A 23,604-nucleotide genomic window follows, 5' to 3' on the forward strand; every position below is an offset into this window, starting at 1 on the left:
AACTGATTTAACGGTCTTTGTAGGTCTTTAGGGTTATCACTTGTTATAACTGTGTCATCTGCATAGAGCAGTATTAGGAGCTGGAAAAATACTGTTAGGTTAGTATCGATCAGATTTTCAAGATCAACACCTTTACATTCATTTTCAACAGATATTGTTCGAGATCATTTAGGAATAATGAAAACAGGAGAGGGGGAAGGTTTTCACCCTGTCGTATACCATCATGACAAATGAAATCGTCAGAGAACTGGTTATTAATACTAATTTTTGATTTGATGTTGTGGTACATATTCCTGACCAGGGTGAAAAAACCTTCCTTCAAATCCAAGTTTTTGAAGTTTATGCCATAGACTCCATACTTTATCGAATGCTTTAGTGAAATCTATAAAAACCAAATATAATTTCATTTTTGATATTTTCATTATTTGCATCAACATTTGCATTGCAAAAATGTTATCACAAGTAGAAAACCCTTTTCTAAAACCTGCTTGTGCAGGATTTAAAATGTTATAATCGTAAACAAATTTAGTTAATCTGTTATTTAATATTTGGGTAAAAAGTTTGCCGCAGCAACTCAATATAGTTATGGGTCTGTATGAATTAGCATCTGGGCGATTGCCCTTCCCTTTATAGATTGGTTTCACAATCCCCGTAAGCCATGTATCTGGCAACAGTGCAGATGATAATATAATATTAAGGAAATTTGTAAGAAATGGGACTAGAGTGTCAATAGCATCTCTACAATAATCCTTCTTTATAAAATCCTGTCCTAAAGCTTTATTCCTCTTCAGGCCTTTAATTGCAAATGTTATTTCTTCGGCCTAGCCAGTTGTCATCGATGGTTGTATCATATGTTGAACGTTCATTAATTTCAGTGAAGTAGGCATAAAAACTATCTATATCTGGTGTAATTTCTGTTTTATTACTATCATTTCTATTTAACATTTTCCAAAATTCTCTCGGCGAACGTTTATTGTTTTCCCGGAAGGCGATATGTATAGTATTTTTATAACTTTTAATCCGTTTATCAATAAACGTTTTAAAATTCTTAGACATTTGGCGGTAATGAGCTCTATTTAAAGGTGAATTTGATTTTCTAATTTTATTTTTAGCTTTTTTAAACTTTTTACGTTGGATTCTACATTCTTTGTCAAACCAAGGCTTGTCCACCATGTTTTCCTTTCATGGTCAGTATACGGTTTAACATTCTTCCTGACACCAAATGTTGTGCATGCAGCATCAACAAGAGCGTGTCCAAGATCGCGGGCCATGCCGTTAATCGCTCCCGCGTCAACCTGAGTTTCACGTGCTGCACGTGCTCGCTCCGTCAGTTCACTCATGATACCCCTGTTGATATTTTGTCAAAACATGGTGGATAAATTTGCATCATACCGCTTGGGTTTCTTACTCTCACAATTACAAGAGGATGCAGTACTAGGAGGCTTAGTTTGGACATCTAGTTTCTGATGAGGTATTTTGACAGAGAAGTATACTGGGCAGTGAACACCAGAGTAAAGAGGTGAGTAATGCATAATTTCAAAATCTGTGAAGAGTTGCAGGGACAGAGGTGATCTTAAAACATAGTCAACTACTGGTTTATCTTTACAAGTTGCTTTACCAATATGTCTGTCTTTTCCCAGACGACCATTACAGATAAATAGGTTTAAGCTCTTGCATGTTTCAATGAGTTTAACACAAAAGTTATTCATTCTACCCATGTCTTGTGTACTTCTGTCATGTGGTAAGCCTTGTTCATCATATACTAATTCAGGTTTAAATTCACTTATAAGTTCACTCAAATCCATATCTAGTTCATCAATAATATATTGATCAAAAGTACAAAAATCACACATGTTCCTTGTTCGTGCTTTAAAATCACCAAACACAGTAACATAATCACTAACTGAGAGGTAAATCAACATAGAATTTTCTAATTCATTAAATACATCACCATGCACATGTTTAGAACCTTCAGGTGGTATGTACACACACAAAGTACATGTCTTGATCAATATTTAGAAATGACCTGCAAATTTTAATCCATACAATGTACTCGTTATTATCTTCAATAATGGAAATGAAATCTCTATATTTATTTCTTACAGCAATACCAATGCCACCTGAAACATTTTGGGGAACATTGTCATCATTTAGAACATTCTCTGAGTTATCACCATCATCATCATCATCATCATCATCATCATGTCTATTATTATTGTGATATGATACAATATCGTCAGAAACATTTTGGGGAACATTGTCATCATTTAGAACATTCTCTGAGTTATCACCAAACACCATCCTCTTTGTATTAACAGTTACATCACTAATAGTTTTATCACGAACATTTATGTTGTTTGTATTATCAGCTACAGTTTCAACAATATTGTCAGAATCAACATGATCATTACAAGCATCGCTGTCTAAATTTGTAACTACTTTATCATCATGAAATACATGTTCATTGTCAATATTGATAACATCAGTACCAATTGTTTTAACACAGTTGTTATGAATATCTTCATTGTTCATATGAACCTCTACATTACAATCAATTTCAGCTTTGTCATTATTTATAACTATGTCAACAGCACCATAATTCCAAACATTTTCAGATTCATGCAAACGAACAATTGAGCTTATCGAGTTTAGGCCAAGCGACGAAGCAAGACCGTTCTGGGAAATCACTGCAAAGATGTCCTGTAAAAGTTAATATTTAATTTGTATCCCGTTAGTGAGTGAGTTAATATTTAACGTCACATTAATCATACATATATTTAGACTAAAAATGGACAGAAAAATAACTACAATATCACAGATTAATATTTAAAGCCAAAAGTACAACCATAAAAAGATATCACTATATCTAACAATACAAAATATAAAAGGGCTATAGATCGCCAGCAACTGAAGGTATATCACCATACTAGGGACCATGGGGAATTACAGTACCTTTGCTACCTGCATGGACCCCTGCGAGATTTTTACCATCCCTTTAGTAGCTGGCGATTGTACGCGGCCACAATTTAAATTACGCATATTCTACGTTAAAAATAGTAGTAGGCAGAAATATTCTTCGAATGACATGGCCTTACGATCTCGCAGGGTGACAATAATTTTACAAAACTTCATCCCCCTTCGAATATAGAACGTTATTCGACCTTAGCAAGATGTAGGCACACACGCGCGGAATGTATGCCAACATTTTAATGTTATCCAGCATATGCGTGAACAAGTTATGTTTTTTTCTATATTTTATTGAGTGAGTGAGTTTGATTTTACGCCGCTTTTAGCAATATTCCAGCAATATCACGGCGGGGGACACCAGAAATAGACTTCACACATTGTACCCATGTCGGGAATGGAACCCGGGTCTTCGGCGTGACGAGCGAACGCTTTAACCGCTGGGCTACCCGACCGCCCTTATTGAGTCTAATTATTTAAAGGATTATTAAAAAGGCTACGAACACAGCATTTTTCTTACAGAATACCATTCAAACATGAATTTATACCAAACCTGCATAGTCGATTTTGAAAATAATTCGTAATTGTTATAATTATGCTCCAAAACCTAGAACACTTTGGCTCCGCACACTCGTATGCATAGTTTTTTATTTAGCGGTCAGCCTCCTGTGGCTGTGACGTCATACCAGACAGTCCGCTATGTGTTGATCGTTCGTGTTTACGCTTGGCTGTCGACTGAAAAGTGACGCTAAGCGCTATATTTTGAATGAAGTTGTAGTGACAATATGCCGTATTGTCTCGCATTTGGGTGCACTTCGAGTGCTACGAATACTTCAGGCCTTCATTTCCATGGATTTCCCCGCGATCTACAAAGAAGAAAGCTGTGGCTGGCGTATTGTCGACGTGCTGATGTCAAACTCAAAGACATAAGCAAACACAGCACGTTGTGCTCCTTGCATTTCTCGAAGAATAATTATGAACGGGATCCCGAGTTCATGGCACAGTATGGCTACACGAAAGCTAAACCCAAGCTTTTTAAGCATGCCGCACCGGACATTCCCCTGGCTATCGACGGCACGAGCAAGAATGTCACCAAAAGTGCCACGTTCACCGAGAGGGGGGCTTTTTCAGAAGTGACGACGGTTAGAACAAATAGAAGTGAGTGAAGTAGATATGAACTTGATTCACAATATTGAGTCGTATGATATGACATGCTTGTTTGTATCTCTCACAGTTTTCATTTACCAGAGTTGTTGGGTGTAGATCGATTTGACTACTTTGTTTTTAGCTGTAATTATGTCACAGTTTTCGCGCATCTCGTAGGTTTTGGCAGTATGCCTTGTCACCCATGAGGGATTGGGCATTCCTCCTACATACACTAGTCGCAAGGTTACGTAGTTTAAGAAAAAATCAGAATTGTCATAATTGTCTACGATTTATATAATTCATATTTTGTCAAATTAATTAGATCTAGAATGTGAAATAAAATCTATATTAATTATTTTCCCGTTTTAGGATCTGAAAGAAGCATATGATAGTTTCAAAGCAACTTAAGATTGTGGACAGTCCGGAGGTACAGATATTCAACATATGTCAACATTCGAGCCCATTCAAACTTGTGTTGAGTCTGGCAGTGGAAAAAAATTTCGAGTGTCAGGTGTCATGTAAGTGATTTATTCTAACATTTCATATATTGATTCTGCTCAGAATCAAATTTGATTAATTAATTCCGTAATTGTAACTATTTGAGCTTTCATTGTGATATTTGGATAATCATTTTAGACAAATGTGACAGAAAATACTATAGATTGATTGAGGGATACCTTCTTCCAATAATTCAGGCCATTCTATTATGATAAATACTCATGTATACATATCTGGAGACAAATCAAGGTTGGCTAAAAAGAAACCACGTGCTATACTTTTGATTGGACAAAACCCTGCTGACATAATCCTGTTAATCAAAGCCATCATGTCCAGCTGGTCCATGGAAATTATTGCAATGGAATGGACATGTAATAGCCTGAATAGTGGAAGGGATACAATGAGATTTATGATTAAGGATATCTAATATAGTAATAAGTAACATCGAGAGATCATGTCCATAGGTCTGACCTGGTTTATCCTAGTATATTTATGTTATATGATTTTGATATTTGTTTTATTTACAGTGGCAGTTCCCAAGGCAAAAATACATCTTCGCACAAGACGGATTCAGACATTACCCGTCCGAAGACTCACAAGATGCATTCAGGCAAGACCACTGACCAAGACCGTGGCTGTACAGTGTGACCTGTACAAGAGGAGTGAGATTGTGTTTGAAGAGGACATGGACATAGAGGAAGATAAGGCTGAGGAAACAATCCAGATTACTTCCCCAACACCAATCCTGGTGAAAGAACTGAAATCATATGTGTCTGATGTATTAAGAAGGTCTATAGTACTTGAACCTGCCACTTCTTCAGATGGAATGTATTCCCTTGATGAAAGAACATTGGGCGTTCTGCCCCAGGCTCGCACCCACTGACCCCAAGCACGGAGGCATGACAATCTAAATGACGTCACGCTATAGACAGATCAACGGTTACACATTCAAACATCGGTCTTTTAAGTATCAAAATCTGTAGAATAGTATGTATGAAATTCCTTTGAAATAGTGAGGAAGCAATGTTGTCAGTTATTTTATGTTTACATTAGTTGCATAGGTAAAGGAGAGTTGTTTTGTTACTGGAAACAGTGATGAACTACTACTGCCTAGAAGTTCATTCCCCTTACACGCATGGGCAACGCGTTACGCAACCAGTGTGCATCGGGTTGGTCACGCGTGTGATACCCGTGTGCATTGCACACGGGTGTGCACCCCGTCCGCCACTCGTGTGCAACGCGTGACACACTCATTAGAGGGGGAACAAACTTTTGACCAAAGGAGGACCCGTCTTAAGCTGAACCTGGAGGTGGTAACAAGGAGAGAAAATTTTGTTATCTTGACGAAAAATGATAATACACATGTATTTGCTAATGTCTCCTTTCTTTATGTGATTTTGTGGGAATAACATGAATACTGTTGTGTTTAAATATATCTGTCTTGTTTTATACGACCATTGCTTCTAAATCCGATGGTGTTAAGAGAATACATGGTCCTGGAACATGTTATTGCAATTGAAATGCTTTTATTGTGATTTGACATTAAACGTCCGTAGTACGACTTTCAGTGATAATATGTATGAGGTTTCGCGGCGCATTGTTTTTATTTGACCCTAATTACTTTATGATGACTTGGACTCTTTATCTCAGCTCCATAGCCGTGAGGCTGGAAAAGAGCAGCATGTAATTAATGAGGGTGGGTTATATCATTGAGGATACACTTGAGGGAGAGAATACTAATTACCGTACTACAGGAAGAGACCTGTAGACGTAAGCGCGGGGTTGTGTTTTAGCTGGCCGTTCGATAATGGCCGCCAGGAGAAGTGAGCTTTGACTGCGTCATCTAAAATAAATAGTAAGATACAGCAGTTTTATTTTCACGGGTCTGTTGAATAAACTCCCAGCGCTACGGTCAATGTATCTTCTACTTGATCCTTGATACATCATTTTGGCATTCACAATATATAGTATTTCAACGTACAAAGGAGCACTGATCTAAAGCAATTCCGCGGGAGTAGTTGTTACCTGTGCATTACTGTATTTTCCCAGTGAGTACCCGGATGATATAGCAGAAATCTAGACTTGTTCGCGACCTGTGCTCGCCATTCGTAAGCGCATTTTTATTGAAAGTAAAAGGACGTATGGTCACATTGATCAACAAAAATGAAATACAGTTTTGGAAATGTAGGTATATTTGTGGGGAGCATCGGTAATGGTGATGCAGTTTTGGTAAGTCACTTGCTTGGTAATTGTGCGATCTTTGTGTACACTATTTTGACTTGCAACACAAAGTAAATATTTCATCTGAACATTGCTTATTTTACCGTGTGTATATGTTTACATTCAAAATGTAAACATAATTCACTAAGGACATGTATTAAACGCCTAAATATTCAGTTTATTTTACAAATTAACTGAAAAATATGTCCATCTTTATTAATATGATAACGAATTCCAAATATTTGTTTATGTTTAATATCATCACCAAGTACAGTTCTGTATTGTTGGGCTTCTTTTATTAGCATAATTAATATATTGTGATGTGTTTAAGCTCTTTTGATCGTCTTTATCATTTTTAGTCAGTCGGTTAAATAAATGAATGGATTATTCAGTCAATTTTTAAAATGACTGAAATATTTAGATATTTAATAAATTGCCTGAGTGAATCATATTTTACACATTGACTGTAACATATACACGCTTACAAAAGAAAATACTTGTGAAAACAACGTCTATCGCGCATCGAAAAACTTCCCAACCAAACGGAAAGGAACAAGAATGATTCTGTTCAAAGCTGTAGCGAATGAATGAAAAGAAAAGGCAAATATAATTATTACAACCTACCAAAGTTATAATGTATCCGGGAATATCAACATAAAGGAACAATATCCATTGCGTCTGCAGCTGTACAAAAATACTTATTCGATGTCAAATGTCTATGTGAGAATCAAATACTTTAATAATAATTATTTGGAAACAATATTTGGAATATATATGAAATATATTAAAATATTTACATATATCGTTTTTAAACGTTATTCAAATGTATCGTATATTATAACCCGTGTTTGTTTCTTAACTGATCACTTAGTTTGTTTCAATTGTTTCACATAGGTGCCAAGTTAGCTGAGAAAGCCCACGTGACAACTATTTTTATAATGTCCTCGGTTCTTAAAAACATACATTGAGTTAGATAACAATGAACAACCAGTCAGTGTATTATCGGTTACCCATTGAACAAAGTATGTTGTTTTTACATCTGTACTTCACGCCATGATATGAGTGTATTCCCTAGGTTTAGTAAACCCACCTTCACCAGTAAACACTTACTTTTGACATATCCACTGTGCAAGATAACAGTGATTAATCAATCAACGTATTTTCTGTTAATCCTTTGATGACTAGGAACGATCCGTTGATTTACAAAAAAAGTAAATCAACTGATCATTCACCTCTTGCTGGTCTGCCACGTGCATATTACATAACACACATTTCACCTCACTTCAAACCTGGATTTAGATTGAATAATTACCCCAGACACAATAAATGCCAAATGGGAACCTTTGTCAGGTAATCTAAGTGGTGCTACCACTAATTGTACCTGTAATAAATTCATTAACTGAGCACCAAGTGAATGACGACAAATACACAAGTATAGGGGTTATACGAGAAAACAAGGATGACAACAAGGAAGTAGTAATCGTATTATCGACGCAAGCCGAAATCCGAAAATGCTTTCACTGCATGGATACTTTTTTTTAGTGTTAACTATAACCATCTGGGGTACTTCCAAATGACGACATCCGATGAGCTCCGCCGTTCTTTTTGTCTGTTAGTTTAGGCTGAAGAAATTAATTAACATGCGCCCTTTGTCGAAATCTTTATAGATCACGGTTAACCAATCAGTGTTTATGCAAAAATGCGTAAAACAAATATTGCCTCCAGCCTCCAGCCTCCAGCCTCCAAGTTTATTTAGCTGTCCTTGCAGACGGTATCCCAGTCTCTGGTCACGCTCAGTTGCGTTGCGTATCATCCGGGTACTCACGGGGGAAAAAACAATAACAAAGGCAACAACCAGTCCGGGGAATTGCGTTAGATCAGTGCCCCTTTAAGCATAGGTCTGTGTTCTACATTTGATTGTTTGTATGTTGAATCATTAATCCGCTCTAAATTAGACTACGGGTCCATTGTGTATGCTGGAGCTTGCAAGAGTAATATAAAAAAGCTAGATTCAATCCGCCACCAAGGACTCAGACTGTGTCTTGGTGCTTTTAGAACTTCTCCTGTTGACAGTCTCTATGTCGAGGCTGATGAACCTTCTTTGAAACAACGCCGTGTTAAATTGTCTCTTCAATATATTATCACTAAATTACACTCTAATCCTTCTAATCCTGCTTATGACTCCGTTTTTCAACCCCTATATGAAGAGCTGTTTCAGAAAAAACCAAAGCTGATTCCACCACTTGGAATTCGGATGAAATCACATATTATTGCTGCAAATATAGATCTAGATATTATCTCACCATATCGTCTCTTGTCTACTCCTCCCTGGCAGCTGGTGAGGCCAGAAGTAGACGTTTCTCTAACCCGTTTTATTAAATCTGACACAAATCAACTTATCTATCAACAGGAATATGTACAATTAAGAAATAAATATGACACCCACCGTTCAATCTTTACTGATGGATCCAAGGACGGTGGCAAGGTGGCATGTGCCACTGTCGTTGGATTAAACCATATCTCATCTAGAATACCAGACACTAGCTCTATTTTCACTGCTGAGGCCAATGCTATTCTTACAGCCTTAAAATACATTCAACGAAAGTCTGCATATAAACAATTTATCATCTTTTCTGATTCTTTGTCTTGTCTTCAGGCACTGAAAAAAGTCTCTTCTAATCATCCAATTATTTTAGATATTTTAGAACTTTATAATAATCTTTCCACTGGCCAATACGACATCGTCTTTTGTTGGTTGCCCAGTCATGTGGGCATAAAAGGCAACACAATGGCTGATGCTGCAGCAAAAGCAGCACTCAACAAATCTGTGACACCACTTCTTATCCCTTAAAGTGATTACAAGCCTGTTATTAAATGTTACATCAGGGATCTCATGCAGAAGAAGTGGGACACCCAAGTAGGTATCAATAAATTACATGAAATTAAACCATCTATCGGTTACACCTACTTGGGCAGTCAGTCCAGATTTGAAGAGGTCATTATACGACGATGTCGTATTGGCCACAGCAGATATACCCACGAATATTTATTGAAAGGTGAGGATCCTTCATTTTGCATCCCTTGTGATGAAAGAATCACGGTCAAGCATGTCCTGCTTGACTGTATTGATTTTTCCATCACAAGGGATAAATATTTCAAAATTACATCCATAAAGGATCTTTTTAATCAAATCAGTGCTTATTTAATCATCGGTTTTTTAAAAGAAATAGAATTAATAGATAAATTTTGATTATAATATGTGTAGTATAAGGTAAATGAATTTTAATTTGGTGGAATGAAATCATAACTGAGATTGTTGGTGGCTGTATCTTCACAGGGGGTTGAAGTATCGTAAAATAATTGTCCCCCTGGGAAGGTACGTAAGTCCAGTATCATTCAAGGTATCATTTCCTTTCTCTGTGATTTTAATCGTAGTATTTTTGTTGATTTTAACTCTTTGGCTAATCTGTCTGATAATCGCCAGTGCCCAGAGGGATGGTGTAAATCCTGCTGGGGTACCATGTAGGTAGCAGAAGTACCGTAAGTCCCCATGGTCCCTAGTATGGTGGCCTAACTTTGGTTGCTGGCGATCTACAGCCCGTTTTTCTATTGTATCGTTTGAATTGTATCTGATTATTGTATTGCTCTAAAACTAGTTTTAAAATTATAATCTGTGATTTATTGCTGGTTGTTGTACTGTCCTTCGATGACAGCTTTTAATATATAATATCAATGCCTAACTTGTTCAAGTCACGATATGGCTGAAATACTGCCGATGTGACTTTAAATATTAACTCACTCACTCACTGTATGTTGAATCTATTTCTAAGGTTATATTTGCTGTTATCGGAGAATTGAATATACACTTTTCAAATATTTTGGCTGAGTAACTTGTGAGTGCTACAGGTCTATAATTTGAGCATTCATGTTCATCGCTGACACTGACACCGCATCAGCCCGGCAGTGGACTTGACACAGTTATTTGCGCACCGATTATATAACTCCTACAGACAGGGTGGGGTGGTTGTTTAAAGCGAAACGGACGACCCCGTCTGTTATCTAATAAATGCTGTGCGGCGCCTTTGATCTTGCCTCAAAGCATACACCTTATAGTAGTAAACGACGATCAGGATGGCCTGGAAATAAACACAATTATGTCTGCCCAGTGTATCCACAATTAACTAGAATGATTCATATCCACAAATATATATATAGAAAATAGATATTTGCCCACAGCAAATATTCATTTGCTTAATTGCATCAGTATGGTTTATCAGAACATGTACAATGCTTTCTTACGCTTGGTGAGGCAGACTGAAATTGAACATTAGGATAACGTCAGCAGGGATAAAAGAGGTCATACCAAAGAACTTTAATTACTAGTGGAAAAGTCAGACATTCCGATCAACCACTACAAGGCCCGGCCGGATCTCAAGGTTGACCAGATCAACACCCCAAAGGAACATCTCTACGCCAAACAAGGAGTCCCTTTCGTCATGGTGCACAAGAAGGGGGGACAGGACATCGAGTACGACATCACAAACTACACAGACTTGTACCACTTCTTCCAGAGTAGTGGCGTACCGACCTCAAACCACTTCGTCGCCAATACCGCCGCCCTCCTTGCCAAGAGTCTCTACCAGAATCCCAACCCCCAGGATGAGAAGCTGACCAAGAGACTACTAGAAGGATACCGCCGCTAGACTTCTAGCCACACATGCTCGCCAGCCGACGCCGTGCCTTCCCACGCTTGACCCCCCCCAGGCCCAAACTTTTCCATATTATTGAATATTCTTTTATCACCCACTCCCACCCAGCCAAACCCCAACCCCTTTAACTTTATTAGAATAGGCTGTAAACTTTTCTTTTTTTCGGGGTGGGGGGGGGGGGTGGGTGTGCACTTCTTTATTTAATCATTACGCTTTTTTACCCTAATAGTATAAGTGCTTCCCTGTGTGCGAGATAGGCTTAAGTCGGAAAGCGCACGTTAAATCTCCGAGGTACCTATCTGCCAGAACTTTATTTGCTGTTCTGGTCATACATAAATATATGTAAGTTATGTACATGGGGAGGCTAGATTATTTACAGCTAACAGCAATATAGTGCAAATATTATGTTCAATAAAAAAAAAACGTTGATAGATCTATAACACACTTTTTGTACTATTAAACAAACTGTGGACTTTTAAGACATTTTCGCTTATTGTAATAACATCTAGCTAACAAATCATGTCTATCTCTGAAATCCACAAGCATAGTTGCTGTCAAACCTGAAAAAACATATTCAGGGAGGTCAGTTTTGACTTGCCAAGCACCTTAAGGTGAGTTTATTTTTAAACTGTCAAAAGCGATTGTCCCTTCAATACTGGTATATGGCTGGAAGCTGTTTCTCGGACTGTTATGAGTTATGATGTTTTATGATATTACTTGGGAACGTTCAAATTAGTTACTGTCATTTAATCCAACGTTCTAACTGTCAACTGTCTCAACAGGACCATAGGTTTGGTTATATATCTCCTCCCTGTCTCTATGTCTTAAGTTGTTAATCGGTAACTGCGGTCCAAATGTATCAACTTATTCATCTATTGTTGCAAACTTGACTGATTTAAACATATCTAATTGATCATGAACTACTCAGTCAGTCAAGCACCTGTATCAGAAATGTAAAACCAGCCATGTTTCATGTAGTCCCAAAATCACTGAAAAATGCCGATGAAACGTGACATATAAATTTACTCAGACAATATATTTTTCGTGAGAGTGCAGCACAATTTTATTAAAGTTTTATTAACAATTTCATAAACTATAATAATATCAATATTAAAATTCATCATCACTTGCCAAGTTTATGAAAATGTCCCCATTTGGGAGATGTCACATATAAACAAGGATTCAAACTAAGTTTGATCGTCTTTGACACTGAGGTTTATCCCCACTTTGCCAGCAAACTGCAGAAGATTAACAGTGAGTGAGCATCGTTTCTATGTTTATACAACAAAAGATGTTATGCCAATACGCACACAGTAGTTAGTGAGTAAACTCACGACCTGTCATGACCTGGTTGAGTGACTTCCTCCAATCAACGTGAAATGATTACCCAAAGAGAAAGAAAGGATTAAAGTCACCCATAAATCTTATCCTAACGTAGTACTCCAACTTCTAAATGCCTCTCAAAGAAGGATTAAAATCCTAAATATATCCTATCTACGTGGTATAGGTACTCACAACCTCTAATAATAAACTGTTACGTTTGGTATCCCCAGCAATACTCACTATGGTCATTGGGCAAATGTAAAAATCACAAACCCTAACGAGATTCTGTCTACATGGTCACACCCGGTGATTGTGAAGATCTCAAATTCTATCAACAGTCAGACAGCATGGCTGTTCATATTCATTTACAACATCCTCTTATAATTAGTATAAAAGTGTCCCACACAAAACCTTCTTTTATTTATTCTTTCAAAATACAAAACAGAAAGTGGGGTGTGGGGAAATGGGACATATTCCTACGTGAAATAATGAGACATTAGTAGTGGTGACGGCTATATCATAATTGTACTGTCTAAAGCATAAATTTGGCGAACGAAAAACGTTATATTTGCAATCAAATGGAATGACTCGTGTGGGCAAATGAATATGTTCGCAATCCACAAACAATCATTTTATTAATGGCGAACATTTACCAACCCGCGATAATCGTGTCAACACGGGGGTTCCCCCTAGCAATAAACTCGCATCTAAACTCACTACTGTTCTACTGTCGGCTAGCCACAATGGCTAGACGGGACCCTAGTGGAATGGTTCATGCCATAAAAGTCTAACAACCGAACACTAATTAAGACGGGCCGACCTTGTATTTACGGTCTGGTGAACACAGCTCAATGGCCGCTCGTTAACTCAAATTTCACATCTCACTGTTTTGTTTTATCTCACTATTCATTTGATAATTTTGTCAACTTCAACTGGAACCCGGTCCCGTGTTACACGCGTGGCACACGCGTGTGCAACGGGTTGCACACGCGCTGCACACCCGTGTGCAACGGGTGCTCACCCCGAGTGCAACCCGTTGAGCACCCGTGTCACATGCGTGTTACATGCGTTCTCACCGCGTGTTAGGGGAATGAACTTTTAGGCAGTAGTGTAGGTCACGTCGCCAGACGGTATGCAATGAAGGCAGTCAGCTGTATACACGGGTTAACATAAAAACACAAGTACGTTTGGCATTGAATGTAGCCCAGGCCCGTCTCTGTAGTTTTGATAGGCTATGTAGTGGATAAATATATAAGCTCTATTTACATCGTGTAGGCTTCATTTCACGTGTAACCATGCCTGCTGACGGATGGAAAGCATATTTGTCTAGTATTTATTTGAATCCCAAACACCCAGCCTATTCGCTTCAGCGACCTTTAAGATACAAGCTCAAGCGGAACAGAGTGGTGGCTTCAGGCCTCAATGCTGGATGGGATATTGACTTTGCTGATATAGCCTCGGACAATGACGTTGTGAAATACTTACCCATAGCTATAAATGTATTTACACGCCCCTTAAAAATAAAACACTGGATGCGGTCATTAAGGCCTTGATCTCGTCCGGGATTATAACCACTGACCTCACAGATCATTGAATGAAAGATCACCCTCAGATATAAATCTGACTAATAAAGCTTTAGTATGGAAGGAACAATACATTGACACTTTGATAAAGCCAGTCAAATCGAAAGCTGAAATCAAACAGAAGTCATGAAGAAACCCTTTAAATTTAAAGTGGGCGATCAAGTGAGACTCTCTCATTTGAGACATCAATTTCAAAGAGACTATCAAGAAAAATGGACTGAGGAAATCTTTATTATCAGAAGAAGGTTCTATCGTGATGGTATGCCTATCTATATGTTGAAAGATATGGCTGATGATCTAGTTCAAAGTAGTTTCTATGCAAATGAGAGTAGAGAGTAGACAAGCCCGCAGACACAGCTGACTTGGTTGATGCATGTCGTCGTATCCCAACTGCATGGATCGATTCTCATGATGTCAATCACTGAATTGTTTGGTGCAGACTGGATTATCTACTGACTGCCGTTATATATCTGGAATATTGCTGAGTGTGTCGTTAAACAGACAAACATAATTTATTGCTACTTCACTTCTGTTATTAATCCAACATGTCTTTGTGGTGTTAGTCTAGATATTGTTTTAATTGATCAATGTTTTAACATTATGTTAAAAAGTAGTATACAAATAAATTATTTACACCTTCAGTTTTGTTCTAGTTCCTTAATTTGATTGCAGGTCTTTCTTTGGAACTGATCACACTTTATTCATGTTATATATTACCACGATTACTGTAAGGCATTGAAGAATATTTCTTTTTCACTTGCTGACAGTTTAGGAGAATATTTGATGGATTACAATGATAAGGATATGTCAATTTTAATCGATGCAGCTACATTTACTATAGTAATTATCAGCGGTTAAGAAGGAACATACTTATGAATTGGTTCGTTATCGTCTAGTGGGCCAGCCAAGCTCACAAATTCAAGGAGAGCCAACTGTAGGACGTGTTTGTTGGTGAAATTTACTGAGAATCCTTCATGTTGAGTGATGTAATCCAAAGGTTTCTCTCTCACCCCAGCATAAAAGTGGCAACATTTCGACTCAGGTCGGGATGACTTAGGCATACAGTTGCCACAGTCACACCTATCAACAAAATTATGATATAGCTAATAATAATACATAAATAAATGCAAACCTATCAATTTCTTTATGGTACAGTTCCCTAAAAATAAAAGTATTTCACGTATTTCTTATTTATGGCACACTTTTAAAATTCACACTATAAAAATTCATAATTATTTAACATGTCATGTGTTCCATTTTTGAAAATTTATATTCCACAATAACTATCACAACAGCTTACCAATAGCTATGGAAATTGAATGTGTTATAAAATTGAACTTCGATGCACCGGCAACATTGATAAATGTTACATTAACGAATTTAGGGTACTGTGCTAGTACGTGTATTGACTGACGTACGTAATGGTATTTCACAGAAAGGTTGATCCCCCATATTCGATCCTTCTGTTGGGTATATTTAGCCAGAAGAAGTTTTATAACACATTTAATAATTAAGGTGAAAAGTCTGACATATTATTTTGAACCGATTAACTTGTAACTCGCGATTTGAGCATTTACTGTCACATATATATAGGCGTGGCTTCGCATATTATTATTGGTCTAACATTGCGGTAATTGTGACTACACATTTTACCGTGACAGCTGAAAGATTGATTCCATATTTAATCTGTTTTCCTGAATATATGGCACGGTAATTACTAGCATACCAGTCTGTGTGAGGCCTATTCAAAACATCGTGAAGTCAAAATTATTAGTAATTGCATCAGAACGATTAATTAATGATTTGATTTCTTTTAATGAGCGAGCATTAGTTACTTCATCGGATAGAGGGTTCCGCAGGTTGATCATATCCAGAAGAAATTATTATTAAGCATAGGTCTGTGTTCTACATTTGATTGTTTGTATGTTGAATCATTAATCCGCTCTAAATTAGACTACGGGTCCATTGTGTATGCTTGAGCTTGCAAGAGTAATATAAAAAAGCTAGATTCAATCCGCCACCAAGGACTCAGACTGTGTCTTGGTGCTTTTAGAACTTCTCCTGTTGACAGTCTCTATGTCGAGGCTGATGAACCTTCTTTGAAACAACGCCGTGTTAAATTGTCTCTTCAATATATCACTAAATTACACTCTAATCCTTCTAATCCTGCTTATGACTCCGTTTTTCAACCCCTATATGAAGAGCTGTTTCAGAAAAAAACAAAGCTGATTCCACCACTTGGAATTCGGATGAAATCACATATTATTGCTGCAAATATAGATCTAGATATTATCTCACCATATCGTCTCTTGTCTACTCCTCCCTGGCAGCTGGTGAGGCCAGAAGTAGACGTTTCTCTTACCCGTTTTATTAAATCTGACACAAATCAACTTATCTATCAACAGGAATATGTACAATTAAGAAATAAATATGACACCCACCGTTCAATCTTTACTGATGGATCCAAGGACGGTGGCAAGGTGGCATGTGCCACTGTCGTTGGATTAAACCATATCTCATCTAGAATACCAGACACTAGCTCTATTTTCACTGCTGAGGCCAATGCTATTCTTACAGCCTTAAAATACATTCAACGAAAGTCTGCATATAAACAATTTATCATCTTTTCTGATTCTTTGTCATGTCTTCAGGCACTGAAAAAAGTCTCTTCTAATCATCCAATTATTTTAGATATTTTAGAACTTTATAATAATCTTTCCACTGGCCAATACGACATCGTCTTTTGTTGGTTGCCCAGTCATGTGGGCATAAAAGGCAACACAATGGCTGATGCTGCAGCAAAAGCAGCACTCAACAAATCTGTGACACCACTTCTTATCCCTTAAAGTGATTATAAGCCTGTTATTAAATGTTACATCAGGGATCTCATGCAGAAGAAGTGGGACACCCAAGTAGGTATCAATAAATTACATGAAATTAAACCATCTATCGGTTACACCTACTTGGGCAGTCAGTCCAGATTTGAAGAGGTCATTATACGACGATGTCGTATTGGCCACAGCAGATATACCCACGAATATTTATTGAAAGGTGAGGATCCTTCATTTTGCATCCCTTGTGATGAAAGAATCACGGTCAAGCATGTCCTGCTTGACTGTATTGATTTTTCCATCACAAGGGATAAATATTTCAAAATTACATCCATAAAGGATCTTTTTAATCAAATCAGTGCTTATTTAATCATCGGTTTTTTAAAAGAAATAGAATTAATAGATAAATTTTGATTATAATATGTGTAGTGTAAGGTAAATGAATTTTAATTTGGTGGAATGAAATCATAACTGAGATTGTTGGTGGCTGTATCTTCACAGGGGGTTGAAGTATCGTAAAATAATTGTCCCCCTGGGAAGGTACGTAAGTCCAGTATCATTCAAGGTATCATTTCCTTTCTCTGTGATTTTAATCGTAGTATTTTTGTTGATTTTAACTCTTTGGCTAATCTGTCTGATAATCGCCAGTGCCCAGAGGGATGGTGTAAATCCTGCTGGGGTACCATGTAGGTAGCAGAAGTACCGTAAGTCCCCATGGTCCCTAGTATGGTGGCCTAACTTTGGTTGCTGGCGATCTACAGCCCGTTTTTCTATTGTATCGTTTGAATTGTATCTGATTATTGTATTGCTCTAAAACTAGTTTTAAAATTATAATCTGTGATATATTGCTGGTTGTTGTACTGTCCTTCGATGACAGCTTTTAATATATAATATCAATGCCTAACTTGTTCAAGTCACGATATGGCTGAAATACTGCCGATGTGACTTTAAATATTAACTCACTCACTCACTGTATGTTGAATCTATTTCTAAGGTTATATTTGCTGTTATCAGAGAATTGAATATACACTTTTCAAATATTTTGGCTGAGCAACTTGTGAGTGCTACAGGTCTATAATTTGAGCATTCATGTTCATCGCTGACACTGACACCGCATCAGCCCGGCAGTGGACTTGACACAGTTATTTGCGCACCGATTATATAACTCCTACAGACAGGGTGTGGTGGTTGTTTAAATCGAAACGGACGACCCCGTCTGTTATCTAATAAATGCTGTGCGGCGCCTTTGATCTTGCCTCAAAACATACACCTTTTAGTAGTAAACGACGATCAGGATGGCCTGGAAATAAACACAATTCTGTCTGCCCAGTGTATCCACAATTAACTAGAATGATTCATATCCACAAATATATATATAGAAAATAGATATTTGCCCACAGCAAATATTCATTTGCTTAATTGCATCAGTATGGTTTATCAGAACATGTACAATGCTTTCTTACGCTTGGTGAGGCAGACTGAAATTGAACATTAGGATAACGTCAGCAGGGATAAAAGAGGTCATACCAAAGAACTTTAATTACTAGTGGAAAAGTCAGACATTCCGATCAACCACTACAAGGCCCTGTCGGATCTCAAGGTTGACCAGATCAACACCCCAAAGGAACATCTCTACGCCAAACAAAGAGTCCCTTTCATCATGGTGCACAAGAAGGGGGGACAGGACATCGAGTACGACATCACAAACTACACAGACTTGTACCACTTCTTCCAGAGTAGTGGCGTACCGACCTCAAACCACTTCGTCGCCAATACCGCCGCCCTCCTTGCCAAGAGTCTCTACCAGAATCCCAACCCCCAGGATGAGAAGCTGACCAAGAGACTACTAGAAGGATACCGCCGCTAGACTTCTAGCCACACATGCTCGCCAGCCGACGCCGTGCCTTCCCACGCTTGCCCCCCCATATTCAGGGAGGTCAGTTTTGACTTGCCAAGCACCTTAAGGTGAGTTTATTTTTAAACTGTCAAAAGCGATTGTCCCTTCAATACTGGTATATGGCTGGAAGCTGTTTCTCGGACTGTTATGAGTTATGATGTATTTTATGATATTACTTGGGAACGTTCAAATTAGTTACTGTCATTTAATCCAACGTTCTAACTGTCAACTGTCTCAACAGGACCATAGGTTTGGTTATATATCTCCTCCCTGTCTCTATGTCTTAAGTTGTTAATCGGTAACTGCGGTCCAAATGTATCAACTTATTTATCTATTGTTGCAAACTTGACTGATTTAAACATATCTAATTGATCATGAACTACTCAGTCAGTCAAGCACCTGTATCAGAAATGTAAAACCAGCCATGCCTCTCAAAGAAGGATTAAAATCCTAAATATATCCTATCTACGTGGTATAGGTACTCACAACCTCTAATAATAAACTGTTACGTTTGGTATCCCCAGCAATACTCACTATGGTCATTGGGCAAATGTAAAAATCACAAACCCTAACGAGATTCTGTCTACATGGTCACACCCGGTGATTGTGAAGATCTCAAATTCTATCAACAGTCAGACAGCATGGCTGTTCATATTCATTTACAACATCCTCTTATAATTAGTATAAAAGTGTCCCACACAAAACCTTCTTTTATTTATTCTTTCAAAATACAAAACAGAAAGTGGGGTGTGGGGAAATGGGACATATTCCTACGTGAAATAATGAGACATTAGTAGTGGTGACGGCTATATCATAATTGTACTGTCTAAAGCATAAATTTGGCGAACGAAAAACGTTATATTTGCAATCAAATGGAATGACTCGTGTGGGCAAATGAATATGTTCGCAATCCACAAACAATCATTTTATTAATGGCGAACATTTACCAACCCGCGATAATCGTGTCAACACGGGGGTTCCCCTAGCAATAAACTCGCATCTAAACTCACTACTGTTCTACTGTCGGCTAGCCACAATGGCTAGACGGGGACCTAGTGGAATGGTTCATGCCATAAAAGTCTAACAACCGAACACTAATTAAGACGGGCCGACCTTGTATTTACGGTCTGGTGAACACAGCTCAATGGCCGCTCGTTAACTCAAATTTCACATCTCACTGTTTTGTTTTATCTCACTATTCATTTGATAATTTTGTCAACTTCAACTGGAACCCGGTCCCGTGTTACACGCGTGGCACACGCGTGTGCAACGGGTTGCACACGCGCTGCACACCCGTGTGCAACGGGTGCTCACCCCGTGTGCAACCCGTTGAGCACCCGTGTCACATGCGTGTTACATGCGTTCTCACCGCGTGTTAGGGGAATGAACTTTTAGGCAGTAGTGTAGGTCACGTCGCCAGACGGTATGCAATGAAGGCAGTCAGCTGTATACACGGGTTAACATAAAAACACAAGTACGTTTGGCATTGAATGTAGCCCAGGCCCGTCTCTGTAGTTTTGATAGGCTATGTAGTGGATAAATATATAAGCTCTATTTACATCGTGTAGGCTTCATTTCACGTGTAACCATGCCTGCTGACGGATGGAAAGCATATTTGTCTAGTATTTATTTGAATCCCAAACACCCAGCCTATTCGCTTCAGCGACCTTTAAGATACAAGCTCAAGCGGAACAGAGTGGTGGCTTCAGGCCTCAATGCTGGATGGGATATTGACTTTGCTGATATAGCCTCGGACAATGACGTTGTGAAATACTTACCCATAGCTATAAATGTATTTACACGCCCCTTAAAAATAAAACACTGGATGCGGTCATTAAGGCCTTGATCTCGTCCGGGATTATAACCACAGACCTCACAGATCATTGAATGAAAGATCACCCTCAGATATTAATCTGACTAATAAAGCTTTAGTATGGAAGGAACAATACATTGACACTTTGATAAAGCCAGTCAAATCGAAAGCTGAAATCAAACAGAAGTCATGAAGAAACCCTTTAAATTTAAAGTGGGCGATCAAGTGAGACTCTCTCATTTGAGACATCAATTTCAAAGAGACTATCAAGAAAAATGGACTGAGGAAATCTTTATTATCAGAAGAATGTTCTATCGTCATGGTATGCCTATCTATATGTTGAAAGATATGGCTGATGATCTAGTTCAAGGTAGTTTCTATGCAAATGAGAGTAGAGAGTAGACAAGCCCGCAGACACAGCTGACTTGGTTGATGCATGTCTTCGTATCCCAACTGCATGGATCGATTCTCATGATGTCAATCACTGAATTGTTTGGTGCAGACTCGATTATCTACTGACTGCCGTTATATATCTGGAATATTGCTGAGTGTGTCGTTAAACAGACAAACATAATTTATTGCTACTTCACTTCTGTTATTAATCCAACATGTCTTTGTGGTGTTAGTCTAGATATTGTTTTAATTGATCAATGTTTTAACATTATGTTAAAAAGTAGTATACAAATAAATTATTTACACCTTCAGTTTTGTTCTAGTTCCTTAATTTGATTGCAGGTCTTTCTTTGGAACTGATCACACTTTATTCATGTTATATATTACCACGATTACTGTAAGGCATTGAAGAATATTTCTTTTTCACTTGCTGACAGTTTAGGAGAATATTTGATGGATTACAATGATAAGGATATGTCAATTTTAATCGATGCAGCTACATTTACTATAGTAATTATCAGCGGTTAAGAAGGAACATACTTATGAATTGGTTCGTTATCGTCTAGTGGGCCAGCCAAGCTCACAAATTCAAGGAGAGCCAACTGTAGGACGTGTATGTTGGTGAAATTTACTGAGAATCCTTCATGTTGAGTGATGCAATCCAAAGGTTTCTCTCTCACCCCAGCATAAAAGTGGCAACATTTCGACTCAGGTCGGGATGACTTAGGCATACAGTTGCCACAGTCACACCTATCAACAAAATTATGATATAGCTAATTATAATAATACATAAATAAATGCAAACCTATCAATTTCTTTATGGTACAGTTCCCTAAAAATAAAAGTATTTCACGTATTTCTTATTTATGGCACACTTTTAAAATTCACACTATAAAAATTCATAATTATTTAACATGTCATGTGTTCCATTTTTGAAAATTTATATTCCACAATAACTATCACAACAGCTTACCAATAGCTATGGAAATTGAATGTGTTATAAAATTGAACTTCGATGCACCGGCAACATTGATAAATGTTACATTAACGAATTTAGGGTACTGTGCTAGTACGTGTATTGACTGACGTACGTAATGGTATTTCACAGAAAGGTTGATCCCCATATTCGATCCTTCTGTTGGGTATATTTAGCCAGAAGAAGTTTTATAACACATTTAATAATTAAGGTGAAAAGTCTGACATATTATTTTGAACCGATTAACTTGTAACTCGCGATTTGAGCATTTACTGTCACATATATATAGGCGTGGCTTCGCATATTATTATTGGTCTAACATTGCGGTAATTGTGACTACACATTTTACCGTGACAGCTGAAAGATTGATTCCATATTTAATCTGTTTTCCTGAATATATGGCACGGTAATTACTAGCATACCAGTCTGTGTGAGGCCTATTCAAAACATCGTCGAGATCGGGATCGTCACTGTTTTCTTGTGAACTGCTGGAATCGTCGTCAGTATTCTGGTCGTTCTTGCTGCCAGAAATTGGTTCAAATTGAAAAGGTTGTACTTCTATGTCAGTATCTGTATGAGGTAGACCTTCCAAATCCATTTTTGACCTTGTGGGTCGAATTATGGGTGAAGATAAAAGAAGATTTCCGAGAGCGATTCGGCGCGGCACCGTTGCGCAACTTGTGTGTTTTGATGCTACAACTGTCCGGTATGACGTCACACGATCACGTGACTGGCTACCTCATTATCTTACGTAATCGCCAAATGCTTTCGATGATCGTCCGTTTTAGATTGCAAATTCAAGCTATATAACGAAGTGTTACTGTTTTAAACTGCCTTGAGTGTGTAACATATATATCTAGGTATTCATTAAAAGTGAATATAAAGCATGTGTAAAAAACCTTTTTAAGAATCCTTTAAGCATCATTCAGTTAGACCGCGAGAAATAATCTAAATGAAGTCAGGGACCAGCCAGATATATATGATGAATTACTTGAGAACTTAAATTGTGCCACTCACACAATTTACACAAATAACTAATTGTTTGTAGCCTTACGGCAACAAACGACAGCTTTGCCCAGAAAGTTCGTATAATAAACGTTGGCACTGCATTTGTAGATGCTAATGTCAAGATGAATAGGTTAAGATGCTGACACAAACACGCATACGTACCTGGTAAAGAGTATAGGCCTCTATGTCTTCCTCCTGAGCTACATGCAATCGAGCAGGTTCACGATGAGCGAACAGTCTCGT

General features: G+C 37.9%; 2 protein-coding genes across 4 annotated transcripts in view; one reads left to right on the forward strand and one right to left on the reverse strand.

Moving 5' to 3' along the window:
* Positions 1-23,604, reverse strand: part of LOC124143262 (sodium- and chloride-dependent GABA transporter 1-like) — a 48,958-nt gene extending 25,354 nt beyond the window's left edge. For 2 of the 3 annotated variants that reach the window (XM_048380451.1, XM_048380450.1), the window contains exon 1: positions 23,524-23,603. The gene's annotated coding sequence lies outside the window, so the exon portion shown is untranslated. Of the gene's footprint in view, positions 1-23,523 lie in introns of all 3 variants that reach the window. The other variant, XM_046512168.2, reaches the window with a different exon arrangement.
* Positions 4,475-5,491, forward strand: LOC125384517. The gene is made up of 2 exons (XM_048404006.1): positions 4,475-4,628; positions 5,136-5,491. Exons 1-2 carry the CDS (start codon positions 4,496-4,498, stop codon positions 5,489-5,491), a joined length of 489 nt encoding a protein of 162 aa, XP_048259963.1. The 5' UTR covers positions 4,475-4,495.

Source organism: Haliotis rufescens, unplaced genomic scaffold (assembly GCF_023055435.1).
Source record: "Haliotis rufescens isolate VD_foot unplaced genomic scaffold, xgHalRufe1.0.p SCAF_30, whole genome shotgun sequence".
Taxonomy (NCBI): Eukaryota; Metazoa; Mollusca; class Gastropoda; order Lepetellida; family Haliotidae; genus Haliotis; species Haliotis rufescens.